The sequence below is a fragment of the Phasianus colchicus genome, chromosome 2 (assembly GCF_987193195.1).
Source record: "Phasianus colchicus chromosome 2, bPhaCol1.hap1.1, whole genome shotgun sequence".
Classification (NCBI taxonomy): domain Eukaryota; kingdom Metazoa; phylum Chordata; class Aves; order Galliformes; family Phasianidae; genus Phasianus; species Phasianus colchicus.
This window is the reverse complement of record NC_143437.1, coordinates 110,791,412-110,810,322: the sequence shown is the minus strand read 5'-3', so window position 1 is coordinate 110,810,322 and position 18,911 is coordinate 110,791,412. Positions and strand designations below refer to the sequence as shown.

Sequence of the window (18,911 nt, the reverse complement as noted above, 5' to 3'; positions counted from 1 at the left end):
GATGTTGAAATGAGTGAATGAACACATAGTTCACAGTTCACATGTTTGTGGTGAAGTCAGAGGAAACACCGTACTTGGATTCTAGAGGTTTTGCTGTCTTGGAAAGGTCTTTACCTACTTACATCTAAGGGAAGGCTGATTTGATTGATATGGATTTACACAAATCTAGAGATGAATGTGTAGCAGATTCACACTGATAAAGGTGAAGCCCTGGAATTCAAGATATGAGGTACATCATTTGTAATTAAAAGTGACAGAGTTCTCTCTTTCTTACAGAAGGTATACCCTGGGTTCTGGGAATTATGGAGGAAACAATAATATGTAAAAGCAGAAATAAATGTCACATGCTATGAGGAAGGATACTGGATGGGTATATTAAGCTGAGCAATTCATGGGCTGCTCTGTTGCACAAGCACTCTAGTTCAACGGTGCAACTTAGTTATCCGTACTGGCGTTTAATAGGTTTCCTGTGTTGGACCCTTATCTCTTTAATGCTCCCAGAAGAGACATTAACAGATACTAGCTATACTCATCTCTCGCATGATCAACAAGATTGCTGGAACTGGTTGTCCAAGGAGATTGTAAAGTCTCAGTCCTCAGAGACATTAAAATCTTGACTGGACATGGCCCTGAGCAACTTGCTCTAGCTTACAGTAGTTTAAGCACTTACAGTAGTTTAAGTGCAGAGTTGGCCCAGAAGGGCCTTCTGACCTCAGTGACTGTATGAATTATGGTCTGGAGTGATCACATCCCTAGCAAAGAGTTCAGCTTTTCATGATTAGGTTTTGTTTTGGCTTTTTCCATTAGGCTGACACAAAAAATTGCAATGTGATGACTCCTGCAATATATATATTCTTCTGCCAGAATCATAATAATTTGGTGATTGCTTTCAGTCTCTGTGAAACTGAATTTTAACTTATGACTAAATTGTTATGTATTCCATTTGTACTATACTACTTCCATTTCCACTGTTGTAGCAGGAATGCTAAAAGGCACAGCTTGAAACAGTGATGGAGCACCTGGTGGGAAGGCAGGGCCAGCCCAGGGGAGCTCAGCTGCATGCAATGTACTGAGTGACCAGAAGGAGCCTGGATCCACCCCTTCCCAACCCTCATTTAACAGTTGGCAGTGAGATGAGGGGGTCTCTCTGGAGATCCCTGTATGCCTGAGGCCTTCTTAAGCAGCTTCTTTTGCTTCTGTGCCCATTGCTGTTGCATTTGAGCAAGTCTTCACTTGCTGCAGTCTAGGGCCTTGCTACTCTTTTGTCACTGCTACTTTCTATCTCACTTTCCATCTCATTTTCCATCTCATTACAGTGTTACAACTGCATATTTCAATTTTTCGACTTTGAAACCAATCAGTATCTGATCGGTACAGGAAGAGTGATGGAGTGCATTGGATGTGTGCTGTCCTTAGTGCTGTTCTTGCGGAGAGAGTGGGTCTGTGAGGAAGAGAGTAGTCTTTACGCCCCTTTTTAGAGGCCAATACTATCTGCTACCAAAGAGTTAAACACAATTAAAGGAAAACAGGAGTAGTGTTGGTGGAGTAGTTCTACATCATGAAAAAAGCAGATCACACAAATTACCATCCATGGTGATTTCATGCTGGTGGGCAGCTCAGCTTCACCACGCTGTTCTTTCTCTCCTCCTCAATGGAACAGGAGGAGAAAATATAATGAAAAACACATGTAGGTTGAGATAAGGGCAAGCAAATTTGATACCAATTGCTGTCACGGGCACAACGGATTTAGTGTAAGGGAGATTAGTGTAATTTATTGTCTACTGATAGCAAACTAAAAACATTCTTTTACCTCATACCTCCCGTGCAGCACAGGGGAATGGGAACTGCAGTCATCCCATAACATTTAGTCTCTGCCTGATCCCACGTGGGCATCCCACAGCTGCAGCTCTCCAAGCAGTGGCCAGCACAGCTCGGTACCACAGGTCCCACCCTTCAGGCCCTGCTCAGCCCTTTCCCCATGGGTGGCAGCTCCCCCAGCCCTCCTGCTGCACCGAGGGCTCCTCTCTACAGGCTGCTCCTGTGGGGCTCCATGGGCTGCAGCCTTCTCCAGGCCACATCCACTGTAGTGACACCAGCTACGTTTCCTACATAAGCTCTTTGTTTAGATCCCTGCTTCCGAGATTTAAATCCTTCAGGGCTTTGTGAGGAAGACAGATTCCTCTTTCCAGCTCTTTGATCTGGGAAATAGGTCAACTTTTATGCTCTGATTATGTGAACCATGCATATTTTAATTAGCAAAATGTCATTTTTTTCTACTGCTAGTTCTGTTTAAAAATAGTTTTAGACAAAGTAGACCTCTGGCATTAAGGCATTCCAACACCTTGTTAAATGTACAATCTTTGTAAGAGCTTTTATCTCTTAAGATCTTTCAGAGGCTTAGCCAGTTGAGTTACGTTTTGAGTTTCTCAATTATGGTCATTCAGAAAATATTCATGGGCTATAGGTAAAAATGTCCTTAAGACACTGAGTTGATTTACTGTAGGTTAACATTTTTATATTCTCATGCACATTCTATTATCACAATGGTTCTTGTTTACTTTGTTATTTGAGAGAGCCATTTTTTCCATTAGAAACTTTTATGATTATTTCCCTTCAATTGTTCTAACTATGTTATCATAATGCCATATATTGGCCTCTAAAATGTGTCTAGAAAAGCCTGCAGCTGTTTCCTCCTTGGTTTCTCTCTGTTGAGTTATGTTTAAGTCAGTAAAACAGGCAGTAATAGAAGGGATATTATCCTTAATAAATATCTTAATCGTGGTAAATCTCTCTTGCCCTACAGATGACTGCATAGGGGATTAGAGTTGAGTAAGCCATTTGCTGAATATCATTGCCACCTTTCCTAGGCCATTTAAACGTGTTTAATTTTTCAGGGTGAAACCTGAAACCCACTAATACAAATGTTTGTATTTGGAGTGAATTATATTCAGACTGTAATAGTTAGAGCAGGGTTAGGGCCAGATTGTGACTGATCTGTAGGAGGCCAGTTCTACTTGGGAGAACGCGAGAGAAAAATGCAGATTCATTTCTAGTCTCACTGCTTCAGTTCTTTTCAATATTTATATAATGCCATTATGAGTTGAAGTACCAGTAAATATGTGGATGATGCTTTGCTGTGTATTTTTTTTTTTTTACATCAATCACAGCCCTTAAAATTACTAGATGCCTGGGAGCCATCACTGTCTGAATATAAGACAACTGGCTTTTGTTCATCGTGGCTAAGATGGAGGTGGCAGAGCTATGAAACAGAAAATACTTTCAGAGGTTTTATGCCCTATATAACATCACTTTCTGTTTGTTTATTTAGACTTCTGTCAGGTTGCCCAGAAATGCAGAGAGAACCTGTTCCCCAATGATCAAACTCATGGGAAATTTTAAGGAGTCTGAAGTAATACTGTGTGCTGCATCTGTATTTGTTCTTTTTTATTCCTTCCTTTCAAAAAAGTTGCATTTTAATCTGTGACAGCTCAGAGATCTGCACTGCCTTGGCCAGAACTGAGTACTCATGACCTTAGTAAGCAGCAGCTCCAATAGGCTTTCTTATGGCAGAATTCAGTGGCTGTGAGGAGGTGACATCTGTTGCAGATGGCATAGCCTTCTTGCACGACAATGCAGCGTGTCAGCAGCAAGTCACCCTGTGCTAGACCCCAAGGAGTGCATGGTCAGCTTCATTGCCCTGGTTTAGTACTTTGAGTGACTCATCAGGCAGTTTCCTCCACCAGCTCTAAATGTAATTTCCCAGAGCTGCTCTGAGTAAGAACTGAAAATGTGCTTTATTGTTGATTTTCTCAGCTCTTGGACTGACTCAGAGGAGGTGTGAATGGCATCTGGAGAAGATATAATACTCACTGCATCTAATCCCAGTGAAGTTTCCAAATCACAAGCTCTAACTTTGAACAGTCAACAGAACTTATTAGGGTTCAAAGGGCCTTAAATGGGTCTTCAGGACATGAAGCAATGAGTTACGCTTGTTAACTGGGAATGGTAGCTAGTAATAAATCAGAAGAGGAAATTGAGTTATTGCCCTCTAAGAAATGAGAGCTTCACAGGGGACCCTAGCACTTGTTCTTTAGGGATACTGGGATTTTTCTTTTTCTTAAGTCAATCAACTATTTCATATTTCAGCCATTCAGAAGTATTTTCCCTTTCTGTAGTACTGCTGCAACTACGTATAGCTTGCCCTATTGCACAGTTTAATGCCCTAGTGCTTTTAGCTTGAAACTACTGTTTTATGTTTATTAATTTCAGTTATACACTGTTGGGTGTTACACTGTGTAACCAAGTCTAAAGCTCTGATCCCATTTCCATCCCAGAAGAAACAGAAGTCTTATTTAAAAAACAAACTAGAGATGAAGATAACCACTCAATATATTCAGTGTGCCGTTCAGATAATGGTGATAGTGACTGAAATACCCACACAGAAAGTATGGGCTGACTGGTTCATTCGAGCAGTGTGAGGTATCCTCTCTCTCTGCATACTCTGATGTTAAAAAGAGCTTCTGTTGCTGCCTCCTGTCTCTGTTCTGCATGCAGAGCTGGCCGTGAGTTGGACGCTGCAGGTATTGCTGAGGATGTTCTTTTAACAGTCATTCTCCCATGAATGAGTTACATCTTAATTCTGACTTCATCTACAGGGAGGAGAGCTAGATAAGATGTTTCCCTGTTCCATAAATATTTTGGACATCTGAAAGTTTTCTGGCGGTGGCATGAAAGCTAGAATTTTTCAGAGATTTTTATATGAAGCTGGAGGGGAAGAAGGAAGATGAGATACCCAAATAACTGGTGTGTAGGTTTAAGGTTGTCATCTGGTCTGTGAGAGTCTGGGCCACAGCTTCCACTCTCCAGGTGGTTGCTGTGATGTAGGGTAACAGGATATTTTGAAGGGGCTATTTTTTAGCTTTGAGTAGTAATTTCCATGTTGAGCATAAGAAGTCACTTAGAACTTCTTTTCAATCAGGACGTGTGTGTTTTGGTATGATATGTGTTTCCTTCGTGTAGTTTCTTCTGAAAAAACTGATCCAATCTAGAAGATAGCCCTACTGTTAGCAGGGGTTAAACCAGATTGCGTTCCGAGAAGCCTTCCAACCTGAGTTCATCTGTGATTCAACTTTAGTGGAGCATTTCTGTCTAGCTCCCATTAGGAATAAATGATTCCTGGGCCTGTAGTTGTGCAGTAAAAACTGTTGAATTATGTCACATCTCTGATGATGCAAAAAGACTTAAGTCACATAATCACGGAACTGCAGGGGTTGGAAGGGACCTCAAGAGATCATCAAGTCCAACCCCCTGCAAAGCAGGTTCCTTCCCTACAGCAGGTTGCTCAGGACGGTGTCCAGGAGGGTCTTGAATATCTCCATAGGAGGAGACTCCACAACCATTCTGGGCAGCCTATTCCAGTGCCGTCACTCTAAGGTGAAGAAGTTCTTCCTTGCATTAGTATGGAACTTCCTGTGTTCCAGGTTCTGCCCTTTGCCTCTCGTCCTACTGTTGCTCACCACTGAAAAGAGTCCACCCCTATTGACTTTGCTCTCACACTTCAGCTGTGGATGAGACAGCGATGAGATCTCCTTTCAGCCTTCTCTTCTCCAGGCTGAACAATCCCCAGTCTCTCAGCCTGTCATCATATGGGAGATGCCCCAAGCCCTTCATCATCTTTGTCACCCTCTGCTGGACTATGTCTAAGAGATTCCTGTCTTTTTTGAACTGGGAGCCCAGAACTGGACACGGTATTCGAGATGTGCATTAAAGTAACTAAATATTAAGTATTAAACTGTAATGAAAATATCTTGTGTTCTCATTTATTATGTAGTTTTATAAATATGGACTTAGCATATTTATGTATGTCTTTATATGTATCTATATTTATATATATAGATATAATATATCTATTTGTGATATCATGCATAGAGACAACTATCATGTCTGTACTACACACAGGGCCTGGGACAGCTGGCGCTGGCTGATTATTATTTACACTCTTTAGTTGTTAGTATGCTCTACTACTATGTGTTAGTGACACAACTTTGATCTGGAACAACCAGCAGCATTAAGATGATGACTGATTATGCTTTGGAGGTTACTGTGGATCAGGGACCCTTCCCATTAAGTCATTCAGATGCAACACCTTGCAGTAGGGAAGAAAGGAGTTCAGATATGTGAATGCAAACTTAATTATATCAGTTGGTCTTGGCGCTGGAGAGCAGTCTTTGACCTGTTGTGACTATGTTTCTAAAGGTAAATAATGCAGTCAAGTGAAAAGTCGCTCTACTGAGACTGAGGAGGTTGGCATCATATTCCTGGCTGTGCCCTTTGTCAGCTGGGTTGATCTGAGGCATGCATATTGGTTTTCTTTGTCTCTGTCTTGCATGCTTATAGATGTCTAGCTATTAAGACTCAACTCTGCAGATTAGTGTTATCTTCTGTGGTGTTTTAGCAGACATGCTTGGGGAGGGCCTGTTCTAAGTTGGGACCTCTAGGGGTTCCCATAATACAGATAATAGTAAAGAGAAGGGAATTATGAGATTTCTTGTGAAATAATTGCTTAGTCATTATGGCAGATGTAAACTGAGTTCTTTTGTGTGCAATGGTGTTACAAAAGCGACAGTATATTTTGTGGCTTTGGACTGTCTATTTCAAGGATTTCAGGGGCAGAATATGGAATGAAAATCTGGCACGTGAAGGGCTGATGAGAAATGTGTCTAAAGATATGCCTTTGCCTTCCCCTGCCACAGACTTCTAATATCACTAGGAGAAATCTCTCAGTTGCCATACCTCACTCACATGTCCATCTATTTATTGGAATTCACATGGGCTGGATTAAACCATGTTCATTAAGTGTTCTGATAATGGAAGTGATCACTGCTACTTTAGCAAATGTAGTTACAAGGCTGGGCTTCTGGCAGCTGATGTGCAGGTCTGGACAGATGCCCGGTCACTACTGCCTCTGACAAACTCACACTATGGAGAAGTGATAAAACTCCCTTCATGCTGGATGCTTGCCTCTGTATCAGCTGAGTAATTGTTTGTTTTCTTCTAGATGAGTACAAGAGTAAAGTAGCCTGTGAAGATGACAAGCTGCGGCTAAGCTGTAAGAAGAGCATGGTGATAGCCATTTACTCTGCTATCTTTGGAAGGACACAGGGAGACAGTCTGGAGTGCCCATACCAAAACCTAGGGATGCACACGATTGGTAAGAGGGGAATGGCTTTACAGAGCACACTGTTCTGGGAATCTGAGCAGGTTTATCTCCTTTACTGTCATCTCATAGTGCTGGCAGAGAGCCTGGGTAGGAAAGGCAGGACTGGCACATGCAACCTGTCACTGTTTGCTCCTAATGTGTGGAGCTTTCATAGCCAGTGGTGAGCTGAATCATAAGTGCCTAACTGCAGTACAGGTAGAAGTCATAGCCAAGTTAGGAAGCTGCAGGCTTTTGGCAGATTCGTCAGACTGTAGACTTCGGGATGCTCCTTGAATTCCTTACTCAATTGTTTGCCTTCCTGGTAGTCCATACCCTCTATCTGTACTGTGGAGATGTGTGTTATTGGTAGGTGTCATGGACTGTCTATGGCTAAGTCAAGCCTTGACATTGTATTTAAAATTTTATTAACATTAAAGCAAGGGATAAAAGTTCAAAAAGCAAGCTGTTAAGTTGAATCATGTTGCAGTCAGTTTGGGGTACCTCTGAACAGATTCTTTACTAGGCTATCGTAGTTTCTTACATTCATGTGTTGAAGATTCAAAAACTTCAAAACATTCACTAAAACTGTCTGCTCTTGAGCCAACATGAAATGACTTTGAGCATTTTAGGCTGTGTCAGAGTGTATGTCCTCAGTGCAAAACCACGTGGCTGGCATTCTTCACCACCTTTTCTTCTGCAGAACTGAAAGGGGATTAACCACTTTCTCAAAAGAGTTGCCTCTAGAGAGGGAAGGGCTTCAGAAGGGGCTGCAGAGGTAGCTTAAGGGGCTGCTGTGGTCTGCGCTGGTATCTGTTCAGCTGTATTTGGAGATTTTTGGTTTCACGGCTGCTGATCCTGTGCCCTTAAGGAGTTAAATGCTGTTCAGTGTGAAGTGACTGCTTGGAAACATGATATGCAGGTGATTAGTGTCAGTAGATGAGTGGTAGAACCAGGCCTGTCAATTAACTTGTGCTGCATGGTGAGTGCCTTAGCTGTGTAATTGGAAAAACCTCAACGCTTGTAGCATGGTAGAGTTCAGGGTCTCCTACACAGTCCCATGTTTTAGATGCATGGTGGAAAAGTCTCTGTTTTTTAGTCTTCCATCTTTGGAGGTAACACATGCCTTTGAATGCACTCCTGTTGTCCCCTAGTTGCCATGGAGTAGAAGCTTTAAGTTTGACAGGTTAGTGTAGGCCTCTTTCTTTTGAATTTCCCAGCAATTCTGGGATCTGTGTGCAAAGTCCCCCAAACTGCTTCAGAACTTTCACTCCTGCCATGGGCTTAATTAGCCCAGGAGGCAACTCTGTTCCTTCAGGAACTGGTAAAAGCATCATGACAAGCTTTCTCTAGCTAGGGAACACTTCTATGCACATTTCCACAGCCCTGCGATACAGAAAGGGCTGCTCCGCGACAGCCTTTGATCTCAAACACTAGCAAGGAGCTGATCTCACAAACATGGCTATGAGTCAGACTTTACAGCAGCACCACTTCCCACAAGGCAGAACCCAGCTACATTCTGCACACGAAAGATTTATTCTGTTTCAGTTTCACTGGAATGATGATTTGTGTCATGCCAGAGCCTTGGCAGAGGGCCTTTTCATGGGATGTAGGTCCTGGATAAGTCTGCAGCAATTAGTTTATTCAGGTAGTATGAGTTACCAATGAGTGAAGAACTTGTAGGTGCCCCAGAGGTGGAGAGAGATATTATCCTCTCCTGATGAAAAGCAACTCAGAAAATGTTATTCCATCCATTGCTTTTGTGAATAAAATGTACGTTTGGGTTAAATATAGCCATTTTCATCATCTACAGTTGAGACTTTAAAAAACTGAGGGATGAGGAGGAGAGTTGTCCTAACAGATCAGGGTACTATTGCCATAAGGTAACAGAATAAATCATTTAATTTGCCCTTGAAAAAGACGACCTTGTACTCCTATAGGAGTATTGAGCAGATAAAGCCTGCTAATGGTGAATTTCTTGGGTTCTACAGAGACACGCAACATTTTGGGTGCTCATTGGGAGGGGTGTGAGGTTTGTCAATGCATTGTAGCTCTTTAACGCTTGGACAACCCCGCCATCCTTCTGCTGCTTTTGAGTAGTGTGGAGTCTCCAGTCAGACTTAGCACTCCATTTTCCTGTCAAACATGTGCTTTCTGTCTTATGTCTATGTGAATGTGCTTAGCATCTGAGAAGAGAAAGTTTTTGTGAAGGACTCCACCCTATCCCTGTCATGTTAAAGAGAAAAACTGCCAGGATCCCCTTTTAACTGGAAACACACTGAAACTTGTGCCTCTGACCATAATGGGAAATCCCCTGAAAACATTTGGACCTCTCCTTTGAATGCCTTGGGAACTCTGAGGAGCTCATAAAGGAATTTGACCTTATTTGTAACTCTCTTAATAAAGCTTCTACTTTGCTGCTAGCTTGTGCAGCGACAATATGCAGAGCATAGAGAGGTCTCTGGAGAAAAGGTTATTTGCAAGCAACAAGCCATTAATATTCTTCAGCACAGGGAACCCTTTGCCCCCTTTATCATGCTGTTTACAACTGCCTCTGTCTGCATCTCTGAATTTATACCAAGAGCAGCTAATTTAAAAAATGGACTTTTCCTACTCAGATCTGAGTATATAAGGTGACTACCTAATTAAGAGCCTGAGTAGCAAGAATCTGGATGTTAAAAAAAAAAAAATACCCTTTTTTAATATTTAGTGGTATGATATCCTTGACCGTATTCAATGTACCTGATATGTTCCACATGTACATTTTTATAGTAAGAGCCCCTGAACCACAGGGAATGAGATAGATGTGTCCAGCATACTGCTAATACCAGGATTCAGGTCTCCTCTCAAGAACCCTGTTTCTCTCCATCAGATACAGAATCATACAATGGCTTGAAAGAAACCTCAAAGATCATTCAGTTCCAACTCCCTGCTGTGGCCAGGGTTACCAACCCACCAGTACGGGTTGCCCAGGGCCCATTCAACCTGGCCTTGAGCACCTCCAGGGATGGGGCATCTACAACATCTCTTTCAGGGCAGCCTGAAAGATACAAAGCTACCACAGCAATTTCTCTCCTCATCTGGGTAGAAAGAATCTGGGTTTGCTTTTCTGAGTTGGCACAGAATTGGAGGAGCAAAGCTCCAAAGCCTCGCTTCAGCTCATGGTGTGTAACTTAAACTCAGTAGTCTGCTGAGAAGTGGAATATTTTTATCGCCTAATATATAGGTTCTCTCCTGTAATCTCATGTAGAGAAAACAGATGTGTTTACAAAGCCCTGAGGAAACTCAGATGGAAGTGACTCTCTCTAGGTCATTGGATCTGATAAGGAAAGAGCAGAAAAATGAGTTTAGCAAAGAAGCCTGTGCCTTAGGTGCTTGTTCCCTGGCACTTTTTTTCATATTAATGCAATGACAGCAGATGATTGAACCCTGTTTGTTTTGCTTTCTTCCTCTTAAGGCAGATGTATATATGACTTGAACTAGAGCTTTCACAGTTCCTCATATAAATATTTATTATACCACATAAATAATAGGCTCTCCAAGTTTGTCTGTCTGTGATCAGATCTAGCATGTGAATTAGAATGAATTACATGCAATTAAAGAAATCATTTTAATCCATGGTATGTTATATTTCACCCTATATTATATGGGGGAACTGCTGGAATTGCTGCTGGTAATTTTAATAATTAATAGATAATGCTATGTAACATGGTTATCCTTGAGCAGATCTGAGTAGGTGGGGCTCAAATGCTCTTGTGCTTTGGCCTTTCACCGTGAAAAATGGCTCAAACATTGACTTTGTGGGATGAGCAGCAAGTATGATGGATTTGGACTCTATCTTTAAGGTTCCTACCAGGCTTCCAGAATTCTCCTTCCTGTAGGTGTAACTCCCGGCATGTATTTTACATTCTGTGTAGAACTTACTGTATTATGTGTACAGTTATTGATTAAGAACAAGTTTTTAGAGGCCAGTCTGTTCGTATGTAATAAAATCCACAAGTACCCAGGTTTTAAAGCTAAGTAAATAATGGTTGCAGTTTAATTCACATATAATACCTTATTAAATATGAAATGAAAATCCTATTTAGAATCACAGAATCACAGAATCACTAAGGTTGGAAAAGACCTATAAGATCATCCAGTCCAACCATCCACCTGTCACCAATGGTTCTCATTAAACCATATCCCTCAACACAACATCCAAACGTTCTTTGAACACCTCCAGGGTCGGTGACTCCACCACCTCCCTGGGCAGCCCATTCCAGTGCCTGACCACCCTTTCAGAGAAGTAGTATTTCCTAATATCCAGCCTGAATCTTCCCTGGCGAAGCTTGAAACCATTCCCTCTAGTCCTATCACCAGTTACACGAGAGAAGAGGCCGACCCCCAGCTCACTACAACCTCCCTTCAGGTAGTTATAGAGAGCAATAAGGTCTCCCCTGAGCCTCCTCTTCTCCAGACTGAACAATCCCAGCTCCCTCAGCCGCTCCTCATAAGGCCTGTGCTCCAGACCCCTCACCAGCTTTGTTGCCCTTCTTTGAACACGCTCCAGGGCCTCAATGTCTTTCTTGCAGTGAGGGGCCCAGAACTGGACACAATACTCAAGGTGCGGCCTCACCAGAGCTGAGTACAGGGGAACAATTACTTCCCTACTCCTGCTGGTCACACTGCTTCTGATACAAGCCAGAATGCCATTGGCCTTCTTGGCCACCCGGGCACACTGCTGGCTCATGTTTAGCCGAGCGTCAACCAACACCCCCAGGTCCATTTCCTCTACACAGTCTTCAAGCCATTCCACCCCAAGCCTGTAGCGTTGCTTGGGGTTGCTGTGGCCAAAGTGTAGAACCCGGCATTTGGTCTTATTAAACCTCATCCCATTGGCTTCAGCCCAGCTCTCCAGCCTGTCCAGATCTCTCTGTAGGGCCTCGCTACCCCCAGGCAGATCGACACTTCCAGCCAACTTGGTGTCATCTGCAAACTTACTGAGGGTGCACTCAATGCCCTCATCCAGGTCATCAATAAAAATATTGAAAAGGACAGGCCCCAGCACCGACCCCTGGGGAACACCACTCGTGACCGGTCGCCAGCTGGATTTAGCTCCATTGACCACCACTCTCTGGGCTCGACCCTCCAGCCAGTTCCTTACCCAGCCAAGAGTGTACCTGTCCAAGCCACGGGCTGCCAGCTTCTGCAGGAGAATACTGTGGGAGACAGTGTCAAAGGCCTTGCTGAAGTCTAGGTAGACTACATCAACAGCCTTTCCCTCATCCACCAGGCGGGTCACTAGATCATAGAAGGAGATCAGGTTGGTCAAGCAGGACCTACCCTTCGTGAACCCATGCTGGCTAGACCTGATGCTCCAGTTGTCCCGCACTTGCTGCGTGATCTCCCTCAAGACAATCTGCTCCATAACCTTCCCTGGCACCGAGGTCAGGCTAACAGGCCTGTAGTTCCCCGGGTCCTCCTTACAGCCCTTCTTGTAGATGGGAGTCACATTGGCAAGCCTCCAGTCTTCTGGTACCTCACCAGTCAACAAGGAGCGCTGATAGATGATGGAAAGCGGCTCGGCTATCACCTCCGCCAGTTCCCTCAGCACTCTCGGGTGAATCTCATCCGGCCCCATGGACTTGTGACAGTCCAGTTGGAGTAGAAGGTCTCTGACCGTTTCCTTCTGAATCATGGGTGGTTTAGTCTGGTCTCCAGCCGAGACCACCTGGTCGAAAAGTGGAATATCCTGAGGATAACTGGTCTGACCTTTAAAGACAGACGTAAAGAAGGCATTCAGGACCTCTGCCTTTTCTTTATCCTCAGTAGTCACATTCCCGGCTTCATCCAGTAAAGAATGGAGATTCTCCTTAGTCCTCCTCTTACTGTTGATATATTTGTAAAAGGATTTCTTGTTTCTTTTTATTCCAGTGGCCAGGTCGAGCTCGAGCTGGGCTTTCGCCTTTCTGATTTTCTCCCTGCATATCTTAACAACTTCTCTGTATTCTTTCTGAGTTGCCCGTCCCTTCTTCCACAGGAGGTAGATTCTCTTTTTCTCCCGGAGCTTCAAGAATAGTTGCTTATTCATCCACGCCGGTCTCCTTCCCCGCCGGCTCATTTTGCAGCTCAGGGGGACAGCCCGCTCCTGCGCCTGTAAGACTACCTTCTTGAAGAGCAACCAGTTGTCTTGGACCCCTTTACCCTCTAAGACTGAATCCCAGGGGACTCCCCCTACTAGTCTTCTAAACAGTTCAAAGTCCGCCCTCCGGAAGTCCAAGGTAACAGTTTTGCTGTTCTTCCTCCTGGCTCCACCAAGAATTGAGAACTCTACCATCTCATGGTCACTCTGTCCAAGACAGCCCCCAACCTCCACATCTTCCACCAGACCTTCTCTGTTTGTGAACAGCAGGTCTAGCGGGGCAGCTCCTCTCGTAGGCTCTCTCACCAGCTGCATCAGAAAGTTATCCTCTATACACTCCAGAAACCTCCTAGACTGCTTCTTCTGCGCTGCGTTGAATTCCCAGCATATGTCAGGGAAGTTGAAGTCCCCCATGAGGACAAGGGCTGGCGACCTCGCAGCTTCTGCCAGCTGCTCATAGAACACCTCATCTGTCTCCTCATCCTGGTTCGGCGGTCTATAGCAGACACCCACCAATACATCTGCCTTGTCAGCCCTTCCCCTGATCTTTACCCATAGGGATTCAACCTTATCATCCCCAGCCACAAGCTCAGTAACATCAAAACACTCCCTAACATACAGAGCCACACCACCACCCCTTCTTTCTTGCCTATCCTTCCTGAAGAGCTTGTAGCCATCCATTGCAGCACTCCAGTCATGGGAGCAGTCCCACCATGTTTCCGTAATGGCGACTAGGTCATAGTTTGCCTGCCGCACCATGGCTTCCAACTCTTCTTGTTTGTTGCCCATGCTGCGTGCATTGGTGTAGATGCACTTCAGCCGAGCCCCTCGCCTCATCCCTAATCCCATTGCCGCTCCCCCAGGCTCATCTCTAGCAGGCCTGGTTTTATCCCCTACCCCCTTCATATCTAGTTTAAAGCCCTCTCTACAAGTCCTGCCAGCTCTTGGGCAAGGATCCGTTTCCCCCTTCGAGACAGGTGAGACCCATCAGCAGACCCCAGGCCAGGAGCCGAGTAGACCGCCCCATGATCAAAGAACCCAAAATTCTTACTTTTGCACCATCCTTTCAGCCATGTGTTTATAAGGTGTGTTCTTCTGGTCGTCTCAGCGTCCTTCCCTGCCACTGTAGGAATACAGGCAAATACTACCTGTACGCCTGTTCCTTCAACTAACCTCCCCAGTCTCCTGAAGTCATTTTTCATAGTTCTCAGGCTTCCGTCAGTGACCTCATCACTGCCAGCCTGGACTATCAATAAGGGATAATAATCGGAGTTGCGAATCAAACTAGGAAGTTTCCTGGAAATATCCCTGACTCGGGCCCCAGGGAGGCAGCACACTTCCCTGCGGGTGGGGGCAGGCCGACATATTGGGCCTTCTGTTCCTTCTAGAAGGGAGTCTCCTATGACTATTACCCTCCTTTCTTTTCTGGAGGAGGCAGTTATTAAGCGTGGAGCTGGATGCCTCCTCTTGGGAACACTTGGAGGCAGTTCTCCCACTTCACCCTCAACCACCGCACCCTCCAGTTTCAGGGCTTCAAACCTATTACATAGAGGCACCTGGGGAACCGAGGTAGGTCGGGATGGGGGTCGCCCGCATCGCCGAGCTGGGACCTGATGCCATTCCTCCTCTGCCCTCAAATTAGCTCTCTCATTTCGATCGTGGCAAGGGAGAGGGTCCACTGCTGTTTGGGGGGTGCAATCTCTCTGTCTTTCACGCAGAGAGTCACACCACCAGTCTATCTCCCGCTCGCACTCTCTGATGGCTCTTAATCTCCCTACCTCCTCCCTAAGCTCCACTACCAGGCTGAGAAGCTCGTCCACCTGCTCGCACCTTGCACAAGTGGCATCCTTCCCATTCTCCCCTGGCAGCAGCAGGCTCAGGCACTCCCTACAGCCAGAGACCTGAACTGCTACATTTCTTGGCAGGCCCTCTGTCTGGGTCGCCACAGTCCTCTTGGGGGAAGCCCGCCGCCTGGTAGAGACCATGTTTGAACCTGCGGTCTCGAGGTCTGTCAGTAGGAGAGCTGATCACCTGAACAAAGACAAGGACAAGGCACTGATGTGTCCTGCCACAAGTCACAACTCCCACACCAGCTACTGCAGTAATGTATGAGCAGTGTGGGCTGCGTTCACACTCTGACCACCCTCTCCGGTGTCAAAGGCGGGTAACACCTCGTTCTCACCTGGAGCGATATGTGGGCAGGAGCCGGCTCCTGCCCTCCCAAGAGCTAGGCTAAAGTGAAATGAAGGCTGCTTTCAGAAAGTTATTTTTCAATTCTTAGTTTGCATGTTTCACTTTTTGTTTCAAAGCACCAGGAGGTAATTAAAATCACTCTACAACTGTTTTTAAAAAGCTCAAACCATTGATGGATCGTGTAGTCATATAAATGATTTACATGGAGTAGTTTTCTGTAAGCACACAATTGATATGTAAAAAAAATAATAATGAAAAACTCCATTCAAATTGGCTTCTGGGCAACAGCTTCCTCAAAGCCAAAGTTCAACTTGTTTTTTTTAAAAAAAGTTATAGTGGAGTATACAACCCTATGCAGTGGTTGTAAATAACAATTCTGAAAGTTGTAATTCAAAAAGCACTAGCAGGCTTTGTGTTGATATTTATGTGATGCTTGAGGAAATAAAGGGGGTATTTCTCAGTCCTTCAGAATGGTAAATGAATGCAGTAACCAGCCTTATAAAGGATGCCTGTTGCCTTAGTATTAGCTAAAAGCAAATTCAGAATATGCTCCTAAAAATAAAAGGGAAGAACATAGGAGATACAAATCTATAGCATTTCAGCATATTTCCATGGAGTCACTCTGAATGAAAACTGGTGTAACTTATTCAGATGAAGCTCCTCTTAAAATAATTCAGATGTCAGTCAAGATTATGGTATAATTAGCACAGTGGTGAATCCTGAGCCTGAGAAACAGAGGTAATGTGAAATCCATGAGGCTGCAAGCACGCAGTGCTTTATTTTAGGAAGACCAAAAAGTGACTTGCAGGTTGTGTCAGCTGGTAGCCATTTAAAATAGGTGGTCCACTCCCACTGCTTCTGAGGTTGAGATCTTGCTTCCATGTAGCTGCACTAATTAAAGTGTACTCATCTTCAGGAAAATGCTTCTGTTGGGCTGTAACAAATGGAGTGGACAGATAAACTCAGGGCTTTCACAAAGCAGTGCATTTAATGCACCAACCCTATCTTCTATTGGCTGAAGCAAAAGCTGTTAGCTTCTTTGCTTTGTAACTCGAATGACTTACGGCCCACAATCAGCTGTTTTCTGCTGCAAATTAAATAATAAAATTTTACTTGCCAGCCCCAAACTTCTTTGTTCTCTGAGACTTCTTGGAGCCAAGCTCATTGGTGTCTCAGATTCTCACTTTAGCTCCCAGACCTGCAAAATATTATTCATTTGCTCAGCTTCACACACTGAGTTAGTCTCTGCCAAACTGGAGCCTCAAATGTTTTATATGAGCTCTGGTTCTAAATACAAAGGTGACAAGAAGATTTGAGATCACATTAATAAACCAAATGCTTCTAATTGTAACTATAGCATCTGTAACTAAGTCTGCAGTGAATTCAGCTCCAGTCTGTAGATGTAAAGCGGGTTGTTTTGTTTTTTTTTAAGATTCCTGTTTTATTTTTTATTAAGAAATCTTACTGTGTGTTTCTGAGAAAAATCCTGTCCTTTGCATTAGAGGCATTTCCTCCTAGAGCTGTCACTTGTTTCTGAATGATTTCCCTCAAAGGAATGCTTGCCTTAGCTCATTCCTTTTGCCTTCTCGTCAAAAGTTAATGAGGACAGAAAGGGTTCCACTGAATGTTTTAATTTCAGGTGTAGGTCTACTCCCATTGCAGCCAAAGTATCGAGCCAAAGAGTGCCACAGAATTTGTCACTTGATTAGGTAATACCAGCTGTGTTTTAGTTCCTCGTTGCTTACCTCCCTTGCGCTAATGGAAAGAGTACTTTAGGCACTGATTCTGTTTCTGAAGCCTTCAATTACAGCTGGTCACTTGGTCCTTCTGATACTTCAGGATCTTTTACTTTGTTGAAAAAGTAGCATGAGTGCTCCAATATTTGCCCTAAATTCACAGATTCAGAGAGTGCTTCCTCTGACAAGTGGGTGAAGGTTTCTTCTTAAGCTCTGTTTTAATTATTGTCAAGTCCCCATGTAATTCTTATGTGAAATAAGGGCATGCAGGACTAATATGCAGTGGGAGCCATTGAGATTATTGGTGGAAAACAGACCTGATGCTCAGATGAAAGAGTAATGAGCTAGAAGAATAAAAATGTTCTGTTAGACAACATTCCGAAGATCCTGAGGTCTGTGAAGAATAGGAAAAATTGACACTCTCTTTATTCTGACAGAAGAGTCACTGGAGGTGTTCTCCATGCCCTACTGCCTTGCTATCCCCATGGGCAGCCTGTGGAAAAAGCACTACCTGACAGCCTTACAGCATGCTGTAACACGTTAACACGTTCAGGTGTACATAGTCCTGCTTGCTCTGAAAAGCCTGCCTCGTGTGAAAGAGCCGGCAAAAGAGGCAGGATGTGGCAGGTGAGTCCGACCCTAAGGTCAATAAATGTGTAGATGCTCAAGATGTTGTTGGGCACTTGGCACATGCCCAGTTTCATTATGCTATTAGTTACCCATCTCAAAACAAGATTCCACATCTGTGGGTCCATCTGTGATGACTTGGAAAAGACCTTGACCTCCACTACAGCTTGAGCTAAGAGTTACTATAATGCAAAAACTAAACTGACTGGAAGCATTCTTTTGAACCCAAATAGGTTTTGCCATCAAAAGTAGTAATAACAGTGAGTAACCAAAGTAGTGGATGTGATTAATAGGCATTGTCTTGAATTTTTTTTTTTACACCAGGAAGAAGTAATAAAAAGCAGTCATGCTGGGAAACAGCCTTTAACTGACTAGAATCCATTCACTGTGGTGAGCACAATGGTTTGGACATTATGTCACTGAGGTTGATTCCAGTATTAAAGCTGATGCTCTCTGCAAGCTACAGGTGGTAAAATTCTCCAGTACAGTTTTGGTGTCATCTGATTTGGGTTTTACCGTGGCAGAGGCCAGGCAGACGGAGACGGTAGATCCAAGAGTAATAGCAGCCTACCAGTCCTAGAATACTAAATTGAAGTGGTAAAATGAATTGCTTACCAAGGGCTTAGACTAAAAGTTGTAAAACGAAGCTGCCCAGCAATATACAGGCCTTTTGTGGGGAGTAGTTACAGCCCACTCAGTCCTGACATGCTAACAAACCAAATCAGGAAAAGCTAGCCCCGAAAACCAAGGCTACTTTGTTGAAGAAGAGGAAATGGGTATTAGCTGTAGCGATTCCTCTCCCTTTTCCATGTAGGGAGAGATGGTGTGGCTACATGGGTCAAGGACTGTCAAAAGAGACTTCAGGGCCCAGGGACAAGTCTAAAGGAATTGAATGTGCAGCTCATCTTTTCTGCCTCCTGTGTTGGGTTGAGGACATGGTAACAAACCAAAGGATCACTTCTTTGAATATGTGGCTTTGTGGCTGATGCCATCACCAGATCTCTGGGTTTTTTGATGACCAATTAGGCTATATGGT

General features: G+C 44.0%; 2 protein-coding genes across 2 annotated transcripts in view; one reads left to right on the top strand and one right to left on the bottom strand.

The window, feature by feature from the left end:
* The window catches only part of LOC116236308 (protein eva-1 homolog C-like), a 79,540-nt gene extending 61,431 nt beyond the window's left edge, over positions 1-18,109 (top strand). Inside the window, exons 5-6 of the mRNA XM_090136671.1 lie at positions 7,058-7,210; positions 17,686-18,109. Coding sequence (XP_089992797.1) covers positions 7,058-7,210; positions 17,686-17,792 — 260 coding nt within the window. The 3' untranslated portion in view covers positions 17,793-18,109. The remainder of the gene's footprint in view (positions 1-7,057; positions 7,211-17,685) is intronic.
* On the bottom strand, positions 14,228-15,497 carry LOC149919282 (uncharacterized). The gene has a single exon (XM_090136670.1). It carries the CDS (start codon positions 15,302-15,304, stop codon positions 14,228-14,230), a length of 1,077 nt encoding a protein of 358 aa, XP_089992796.1. The 5' UTR covers positions 15,305-15,497.
* Positions 18,110-18,911: the final 802 nt, after the last annotated feature.